We start from the raw sequence: 10509 nt of genomic DNA, 5'->3' as shown, positions 1-10509 counted from the left end.
ATCAGGCAATTCAATTCAATATTTTCTCACCTTCTATATGCAGCTAGCCACCTGACAAGATTGTTCTCATTAGGACCTACAGTACACCGTATGGGAGTTTTCCTCCGCACGTGTAACGCAGCCCAAGCTTTGGACCACCACGTCACAATTCGTGAAATGTTTGGAATCTATGAGTCACCGGGTAAAGTTAGGATTACATGTAAAATAGAAACTGAGTAGCGTCTTTTTTTTGTAACAGGACGATGGCACACACCGTGGGATAGAAGAGACGATAGAGTGCGGATGTCGAGGTCTCATCGATCTTCTCGTACCCGGCGCAGGACCGAGGACAAGACTGAGGAGACGGATATCTCGATGTCAGCCGAGGGGTCTACTCGAACTCAGACGACAGAGGCCACCGAGCCCGTACTGGAGGCACAACCAGTTCGGATATTTGACACCACGAGGTTTGTAGACGCCGATGCAGCTTCCCGGCATTCCAGGCGCTACTACGCACGAGCCCTTCTCGTCAAGCATGGAGTAGACCGCCTGCCTGTGGATCATTTGGAAACTTACAAAGCTCACATGAACCTACAAGCAGTCTCTAATGAGATCATATGCAAAGCCTTACCCACAGCCCTGAACAAATCTGCACGTAGATGGTTTAGCACCTAGCTTGCAACTTGGGACGATTACTTCCTTTTACGAAGTTACATGTAAAAGCTGCTCGTAAGCCAATTCATCAGAAGAAAGAGGCAGACGAGACATTTAATGTGCATACTTGCTCACTCGCAAGCAGGGCGAGACGAAGACACTCAAGGAGTTTAGGTCCCATTTTATTCAGGAAACGTTATTCGTGGACATGCTAGATGAAAAGCTAGGGTTATCCGCCCTTTTCGGGGTGAAATTTGGTAATAACTACCAAGCTCTAAAAAAATTGTCCGAGGGCCCACCTAGGCTACTACGTACCAAGCCCACCAAGCAAGGAATGACAATAACTAAAACTTTGATAGCAAAATTAATTCATCCAAAGACTTCTAAGACCAAACTGATCTCATTCTTTTCTTCTTTACTGCAAGAGGCCAACCGAACCAGAACTCGAAGCTCTTTCGTAATGCTTTACCTATTATTTATTTATGCTTCGTTTGTTTGGTATAAAATATTTTTTGTATTTTTTGGAGTTTGGTGTAATCGAAAATGATTGTTGGAATTTGACTAGTACAGCTGGAATCCTGTCAGTTTCTCCGGAATCAAACAGTTCTAGGCCAGATTCCTGGGAAATTGGCTGGATCTGGCCATTGCTGCCAGATTCCAGCCTCTATCGCCGAAATCCGGTAAAAGTGCCAGAATCCTGTTGGCCAATGACGGAATCTCGTCACCGATAAATTTTTGCTATTGGTATTTTTTTCTTATGAGCCAAACGCCGAAAAATATTTTACTTCTAAACATACATAGCATTAAAATGAAAAAGATCTCAGTGATTTTCTACATTAATTGCTTGCTATGTGACTATAATTAGTTGATAGCGGAACTCGCTAGCACACTACGACTTTTCAGCCTATGTTTGTTGGGACATTTGATATGAAAATGACAGAAGCGACCTACCTAAACTTTTCTTGCTCTAGCGCAAAAGAACGGCGGGCGGATATCACCCTTTAGCTAGAACTTTCATGTCTTACTGCCCTTTAGCGCCTATGGTCTAACTAAAAAAAAGTACTCATCAATGGCACAAGTGTAAACCTTGAACTGGGCATCTAGCCAAAAAAAGAAGATGCAAGGTCTAGACAGCTTTATTACAACGTTAGAGAAGTGGAGCGACCTCCAAGCTCAGACATCTTGAACTCTAAAACTACCCATATATCCTTCCTCTGGCACCGAAAGCAGAACTACTTGACCAAAGGAGATAAATAGGAAGGGAAGAGGAAGACGGTCATACAAAGGCTGAATAAAGCTCTCTTGGAGCATCATTTGAATGGACCTATAGTCACTTAGTACATACGAAGCCATGAACTGGAATTTATAAGTATGAAATATGGCCTTACAAATAATAAAAGAAAAAAACTGAACTAGCATAACTAATTTCTACTTATTCCTTTGAAAGGTTCACTTATACTATTGCGAAAGTCTCTTAAGCTACCCTAGGTTGTATAAGATTCAATTCAATCTAACAAGCAAACTACCTTTGGCTACTTCAAGATCTTTATAAACCAAAGAAGCTGAGCCTACTTTACGCACTAAGCAGGCAAGGCCAACTACACAAGCAAGAAGGCATTGCTTGAGGCTTCTAATCCAATGACAAGCAAAAGACAAAGAACATACTTACTAGGTTTATCCATTGAAGTTGAAGTCGTCAATTTTAGTAGTTGAAGTACTTAGTTTACCGATTGAAGTTGAGGTATGAAGTTCATCAATCTCCCCCTATGACTCTAGCTAGTATGTCGGAATCTGTATCAATATCAACTGCAACTGTCGTAATTGGTTGAGCTAGCATCAATCGATAGGTAGGCGCAATCACTTGCTTGCTTGATAGTGATGCCTTGAATTCAATAAAGTGATCCTTGCAATTGGGAATCGGGTAAGGTGAATCGTTCTTCTAGGTGGATATACCATAGGAAAATAAAGGTACAATAGGATATTGTTAGGTCCATATGTGAACAGTGATAAGTGCTGAATGTTACACATTCAAGCCCTTAATTTACATATGTTAAGCTCTTAGTTTTATTATAGTTTGATGTTTTGTATTGCTTTTGTGTTTTCTTGTATTTTACAGGTTTTGGAAGAAAATCCATCAAATTTCAAGATTATAACGAAGTCGGCAAACTCACTTTTGGAAAGATTTAACTCCAAATCAATTTTGAATTTAAGAAAAGAGAAGTCAGCAAAAATTCGTTATTTTTGGAAAGAATCCAAAATGAGCACGTCTCTGTAATTTAATCATAACTTTCTGTTCAGGTATCAAATTACATTGAAATTTGTGGCGTTAGGAAGGTAAGACAAAATAAAATAAATATGTCAGAAATAGGTTTTTCCTAATTCGGACATTTACCATGCCAAAATTGCCGCACAATGAAGGATCGCAAATCTGTACGAATTTAGAATCATTTCCTACTTAGATTGAAATTCAGAAAATGAAAAGACTTGTACTTATTCTATTTTGACTAGGAGACTTATTTACGATTTTCTAGGATTCCTAGGGTTTCTAAAGCTTCTTTAATCCCTATAAATAGGCCTCTAACCTTTGAAAAGAAAACACACAAGTTTTGAGGAAGAATTGGATGCTAGTTTAAGAAGGATTTTGATTTTTCTTTATTCTTTTATTTATTTTCTGTATGTATATAATTTTTGTCAATATTAGTTGTAACTAATACTTTAGTTAGGGCTCGATTGAAGCTCCAATCATGTCTATTTAAGTTTTTCAATTTGCTTTACTACAATTTATATATTGATGCTTAACTTGATTAATTCTTGTTTCTTGAATTTCTCGCATGTTTATGTTTGACCATCATATGCATGTAGTATGAATTTGATATTTATGTTAATTTGGATGACTGAGTCCTGGGCATAATAAATTAATAAAAGAACCTCGACACAAGTTCTTAGATTAATCAACATAAAAACAACTGAAATAGATATCATATTCCAATCTGAGTGTGTTTACCGATTTTCATAGATTTATGCTTCTTTGAATAACAATTTAGTAGATACCATGATAAATCCTTCAAGGAAGAAAAGAGTTAGAGTAGATACTATGCATAACTCGTTACTTAAAGAAATCAATAGTTTTAGCTAGGAGAAGATATCATTCCCTTGTGGCTGGTAAACACTAAGCATCATGTTATGATTGTAGTATTGTGCACATTGCGAATCTTATTTGAGTATGATTAGTGGAGGATATCGAAACGTTATATTTTCTTATTATTATTTTTAATTCAATATTCTATCCCGTCTTATTCAACATATTTCTCTTTAAATACAATTTATACCAATCCTCGTGAGAATAATCTCGTATTTGCTTGCTATACTATTGTTTTGATCTTGTGCACTTGGGAGTAAAACGTACAAGTATTTACATATTTATTTAGGTAGATATTTGCACAACAAACAGTCTAGACACATCCATAATGGACATTTTTTCAATTTTTCGTCAGATTTAACGAAAAATCATAATGGAAGAGGGCTAAGAGAAATTGTTAGGTAGTTTGGGGAATCAAGTGCAACTTTTTAACGTTTGGAGGGGACATTGCAATTGTGGTGTAAGTTTGAGAGGGTAATTGTAGTTTTAATTTTTTTTAATTTTTTTTTTTTTAATCTGAAGGTAAAATAATATTTTTAAATATCTGATAGGAATATAAGGGACATTTTACATCATGTATGGGTCATGAGATGCAATTTTTGTCCAAGTCAATAGAAAATGTTGACAGAGGTGGCACTTTACAATGTATGATAGTTCAAAAGGGTTAATTGGATTTTTTAAAAAATAAAAAAAATAAAAAATAAAAAATTGAAAAGACGCTACAAATTAGATGAAAATAGGAAGAGAATAAATGTAATTTACCATTTTTTTTTTCAAGCAAAAATAACTCAGCAGGTACTCCATTTAATTTTAGTTGATTTATATCACATTACACCTATGTCATTATAATCCCCATTTGAAACGTACACTTTTTTCTGTCATTAATCAAATAACAAAAAAAAAAAAAAGAAAAAAAGAAAAAGAAATATTAAAGGGAGTATAGGTAATTAACCGGGCCAGCCCATCAATCAGCTTAGTACTAGCTAGTAATATGAAAAGACCAGGCCCAAATTATCCCTGGCCTCTAAGTTTTTGGTTGTGAGCCCAACCATCATAAAAGTGGGTCTCGGTGCGTTGATCGAGGGTACGTAGCTGGTGTACACGTGGGGTTTAAGGTTTGGAAGAAAGCGTACGTCAAAAATTCATAATAATCTACAACGGCTTACAAGACGTCCGTACGTGCATGACACGCCAAACAACGTACGTATAGGATAGGATGCTGTTTCATGGGATTCAAACGAGGTAAAAATGCTCTCTCATTGGTCGGTGCAGCTTACAAGAAATCATGATCTTATAATTGCCTTCTAAAGCCAAATCTACCCATTTTTAACTCTTTCTCTACTTTTCTTAAGGCGGGGGAAATTGGGAAAAAGGACAAAAGAAAAAAGAGAAGGAAAAATAAAGCAAAGTGAATTAAAGATGGATCGATGAAACCAAGTAGATTTTGATCTCGATCTATCTCCATCTTTTTGCATGCAAACAAAATACAAACAAAGCTCGAGGTTTTGCGAGTTGAGAAAAAGCATGCAAGTGAAAGCTCTTTCTTTTCTTCTTTTTCTTGCATGAAAGGAGAATCTGATGCCTACTTGGCTACCCTTTTTCTCTTTTCTTTTTTCTTTTTTATCTTTTTTTTTTGGGTGTGGGGAAAAAGAATTGACCCTTAGGAAACTGAAGTCAAATATAATCTTGAACAGAAAAGCATCAAAGGCCAGTTAAGATTGTCTTTGATTGATTGTTGCGCTAAAATTAAATAAAAAGGTGTTGTCTCAGATAAGACATGCTGGACTGTCAAACTGATTGGCTTCTTGGCTTGTGCTTGTGACTCCTAGTACTTATTTTGCATCACAGCTTATGATCGAGACATGCACCAATTAAGTCTTTTCTCATTATTGATGTCCTCGCCTGCTCAAGTTACGTGCTACAGTGGCAACAATGGATCCACCAAATTAATATATATATATATATTTCTCAGGATTTTGTTTTAATATTTAAGAAAGGATATATATATAATAATAATAATAATAATAATAATAATATATTGTTCACTAATTAAAGGAAGAAATTTTTTTACTTTTTTCGCGCATCAGAATATTTCTTAATTAACATAGCCCCCACAACTTGTTCCTCAACGACGGAAAAAAAAAACACAGATCGAGCTGAGATACCTACGTACAGAGTTAATCACAAATATTGACCTGATCGATCAGATCAGACGGCTAGCTACTGAGGGATCCTGGAAAAGATTTTCTGTCCAGGCGCGAGGATGGCCAGTGGATCAAAGCTAGTCTTTCTTTCGAAAAATCTTGTCCATTGGTTCCCAAAATGTGCCTTCCATTCCTCCTCTGATGAATAGTGAGGGAGGTAGAGCTTGAAATCAAAGCCCTTCTTAGTGCAACACTGGATAATCTCATGGTTTTGAGCCACCATTTTTTCAACTGAAGGGCCCTTTGGGTACGCAGTGAACCGGAGCAATGCCACTATGTAGAAGATCTCTCCCTTTGGTACCACCTCAGAAGTACGTGTATCCCACCTGATACAAAATTTAATCTACCATCATTACTTTGACTCACTGCTTTGATTTTCTAACATCTTTATCAACCATTCAAATTAAATCTAACAAAATAATAATAATAATAACGTTACCAAAAAAAAAAAAAAAAAAAAACCCTTCAATGATTTGATTGTGAGATGCATGAGCTGGTGATATTATTTTGAAGTTTACCTAATTTTAACTCTTATGTAATTGGTACAAATTAACAAATACATAAATCTGAGTCATCTGACATTTTTCTACTTCCCTGAGAACACCATCATTGATCTGCCAAATAAACGGGCATTTTCGTCTACGAGAAAATCATTGCTGGAGCCCAGACAAATTATGGTGTCATTATAATCCGGTTGGCGAATAAAACCCTTTGTCGTTTCTCGGATGGCAAACAGTGACCAATGAAAGTTACTTTTTTTCTTTTTTTTTCTTTTTTTTTTTTTTTCCAAAAATAATAATATTAACACATGAATCACTTATAAATCTCCATTTCCACAAAAAGAGATACTCCGAGTGACGAAAATGCCCCGGTAAAAATTGAATTACCAAAGCTACCCCCAAGTTGTTGGAATCTAAAAGCAGAAAGAATGGGAGGGTAATGATAAAATACTCTCACCGTATCTTTGTCCCACAAAGTACGCTCCCTACGACCTACCCAGACGCAATTAGAAATTTTTTTTTAGGGTGTGGGATCTGATACGCTACGGTAGGGTGCACCCCGATCTCACTCTCAGTCTCAGACTCTCAGTGTAACAGAAAAGGCATTCGGGAACGCTTTGGTAGGGTCGTCGTTGGGTGATGCCATAATCCTCCAGGGGTCCCACTTGGATGACCTTAGGAGTAGAAAATATTTGACCTACCTCCAAAATCTTAACCACCCCATTCCGAATGTTCACCAAATTAGTAACGTACCATATCGTCTTGATAGGGCCAGGTGACAACTTCTGACGGGTCCGTAAATCTAATTATATCCTAACCAGTAACCGAGCCAAAAGGGCTGTTTCTAAATAAATGCTACAAATTTCTGTAGCTCACAAAAAAAATGCACAAAAAACATGTGAGAGTTATATAGGGTGGGCATTACTTACACGCTTCGCATCAGCGGGTAGATCAGCATGGGCCCACCGACCCCTCCCTTTAGGATGTTCTTGAACACGTGTCGGTCAAATTCAGCGATGTCTGATTTTGATACGAACAAGTTTAGCCAAGGATGAGGCGCATCCCATATGCCATTGGCCTTGGCGTGCTCCTCCGCATGCTTCACACGTAATAGGAACTCCATGTAACTCAGGTCCATCTCGAACTTCAAATGCTGGAGAAATCCTAGCCGTCCGAGCAACCTGTTAACAAGCTGGAAAGAAACCAAACCAGCAAATTACTGAGGTACAAGGGGCAGTCATATAATCAAATAAGCCAAGGACATAGTGTTCATGGTTTAGTGTTTACAGGTTCCAGAAAATGATGGCCTTTTTGGCCATTTGTGCAACTGTGGGGACCATAACGTCAGCAACATGTCAATGATCAGCGCATTAACATCTACAGTGACTCATCATTCCCATTTTAGCCCCGACTCGATCTTGTATACACGAAAGTGGCCGGAACCATTTTAGTTGATCCAAACTGTAGTACTGAGACGGACTGAAAATCCATGCCCGTTCGATCTCTGATCCAATTAATCAAAATTATTATGCTTTCGTTTGTTGTTCCCATCATAATTCAGGGCTAGCCAGTAGCCACCCCGAAGCCATCATACGAAGGAAAGAAAAGGTCGAATGTTATTCTCGTAATTATAAGCTCTATCCATGGGCTTTTTATGGTTTAATGTGTCAGAAAATCCAGCGGGGGATATATATTATTACCGTATGGTCGCTTTCAAGTTGAACCAAGTTATCAAGAAACCACAACCAAAAGAAAATATCCAAATAAAATAGTTAATAGTTATAAAATAAAATAAAATATCCAAATAAAATAGTTAATAGTAATAAAATAGAGATACGATTGATCTTTTTTGTTATCGTTATCAGATACAATTCTTTATCACTTTGTCTAAGTTGTGTGGCTCCTAATTGGTTTCATAGGTTTTTTTTTTTTTTTTTTTTAATTATCTTGGATGGCAATGTATAATAAAATAGGTGAAAAAAATACTGAAATGCCGGGTGGAGTAAGGGTGGACGAGAAGGAGCTTCCTCCATGGCTGAGCTGGCTACACGTGTAAGCGAAACATGTGTGTTTTGACTTTTTCACTGTCCGACGAGACGGTTTTGGCGTGGAACCCACGCCCTGGTTGATGGTCAAAATTTTCACGGCGACACCTAACTAGTAAACACTTAGGTCAAAACTCACAGATCAAAGGGCTAGGGACCCCACACGTACTGTTACTGAGGACGCACTCTGCTTGCGTGCCCCTAAGAAACTTAGAAAGGCTGTGTCCTACAAGTACAAACTGCCCCACTAAAAAAGAAACAAAAGCGAGAGTAATATATGATTCAATTCAATAAGGCTATTATGATAATAAGGTGCATTTTATTTCAATGAGCCAGGTTGCAGGAGATTAAGAGAGAGAGAGAGAGAGCGGGGTTTGGTAAATTCGTTACCAAATCAACAGTTGAGGGGTGGTCAGTGTTTCGGTAGTGCAGAGCCACTTCAAGACAGTAGAGAACGGAGCCAGCGGTTGCAGGAATACGAGTTGGATCAAACGGCTGGCGCGGATCAAACGGCACCGTCGGCCAGCCATTGGATGGGTCATCACTGTTGACGAACACGAAGCCCTCCACGTAATCGAAGGAGTCGTCCTCTTGCCGAGTCACCAGCAACTCAGCGTCCCGACTGAATTCATCAAACTCAGCGTACACCACCCGTATCCATCTCACCTAATCACAATAAATAACCGCAATTACGTTTCGTAAACGTGTCGTTCTCATGCACTAATTATCTAACCAAAAATTTCTTCTTCTTTTTGTGTTTTTTTTTTTTAGGAAAAGAAAAAGAAGAAGATAATTTAGATAATTGCAAACTACCCACCTTGTCCGGTGCCGGCTGTAGCACGACCCTAGCTCTGGTAATGATACCGAACTGGCCAAGACCGCCGAGAACCGAAAAGAAGAGTTGAGAGTTCTGGGTCTCCGAGCATACTATAATATCGCCTTTGCCCGTCACGACCTCTAATTCTGCTACGTTCGACGTCTGTGGACCGTAACGGAAAGCCTGGCCGCTGACGCCGGCATTCGATAACGTCCCGCCCACCGTCAAACCGAGGTAATCAGTCCACGACCTCGGAGCAAGCCCGAAGTCCAAGACGCACCGTTTTAGCACATCTTCCCATAATGCCCCTCCCGAGACATCGGCGTAGGCCGTCCCATTAATCCTCAGCACTTGGAAATGGTCCTCCATGGAGCGCATGTCCATGACGAGGCCCCGATCAGCCATCGCCTGCCCGTTGATGGAGTGGCCGTTGCCCCGCGCGGCCACCGTCAGATTCGATGACCGCAGCGCCGCTTTGACCACCCTGGCTACGTCGTCGCAGTTGGCCGGTCTGACGAAGGCCAACGGCTTCAAGGAATAAACGCCGCCGAAATCCTTACCGGCTAAGCCGGTAGCCACGCAGTCGATACTGGCTTGGAGTTCAAGCGCGTCGCAGAGGCTGGAACAGTCGTCTTCATCGTTGTCTTGCCTCGATTCGACGTCGTTCCCGTGTACGAAAGGCTCCAGGTATGCTATCATGGTCGCCGTCGAACCGATGATTTGTTGTTTTCCAGGTCAATCTCGCCGGTAACCGAGCGATGCTTCTGTTGGCTCTTTAAAACCCACCCCTCTCTCTCTCTCTCTGAGTCACTCACTCTTGGTTCTCTTTTGGAGTTTAGGCTATAAATAGCCGGTTAATCGATTAGGATTTTCTTGGGAAATGATTTCGAGAAAAGAAAAAATTTATATTTATGACATCGGCCTACCTAGCTTCGAGCCTTCGATATATTCTGTTGACGTTGTGATCCTATCGACATCCTCTGTCTGCCACTTCCACATATATATTAAAATTTCAGAATTTTCTCACCCGGAGTACTTCTATTGTAAACCCGTCCTCATAACCTAATTCATGCGCACTCCGATATATAAATAATAATAATAATAATAATAATAAGATTTACTGAAGTAACACTCGGTGTTTGTTTCTAAGAATGTTATTTTTCCTGATGAA

At 39.1% G+C, this 10509-nt stretch overlaps 1 protein-coding gene across 1 annotated transcript; it reads right to left on the bottom strand.

The window, feature by feature from the left end:
- Positions 1–5821: 5821 nt before the first annotated feature.
- Positions 5822–10255, bottom strand: LOC133865959 (cytokinin dehydrogenase 7). The gene is made up of 4 exons (XM_062302495.1): positions 9339–10255; positions 8912–9187; positions 7406–7668; positions 5822–6302 (listed from the first exon to the last, which is right to left on the bottom strand). Exons 1-4 carry the CDS (start codon positions 10035–10037, stop codon positions 5993–5995), a joined length of 1548 nt encoding a protein of 515 aa, XP_062158479.1. The 5' UTR covers positions 10038–10255; the 3' UTR covers positions 5822–5992.
- Between the last annotated feature and the right edge of the window lie 254 nt (positions 10256–10509).

This window comes from Alnus glutinosa, chromosome 4, assembly GCF_958979055.1.
Source record: "Alnus glutinosa chromosome 4, dhAlnGlut1.1, whole genome shotgun sequence".
Classification (NCBI taxonomy): Eukaryota; Viridiplantae; Streptophyta; class Magnoliopsida; order Fagales; family Betulaceae; genus Alnus; species Alnus glutinosa.
The sequence above is the reverse complement of the archived record's forward strand: the minus strand, read 5'-3'. Positions and strand labels throughout refer to the sequence as shown.

Bases quoted from the DNA above. Each gene is read 5' to 3' on its own strand.
- LOC133865959 (XM_062302495.1), bottom strand. From the start codon at position 10,037: ATGATAGCATACCTGGAGCCTTTCGTACACGGGAACGACGTCGAATCG. The intron at 9,188-9,338 runs GTGGGTAGTTTG...TATTGTGATTAG, and splicing joins TACAGCCGGCACCGGACAAG to GTGAGATGGATACGGGTGGT. The intron at 6,303-7,405 runs GTAAGTAATGCC...ATTTTGTATCAG, and splicing joins TACCCGCTGATGCGAAGCGT to GTGGGATACACGTACTTCTG.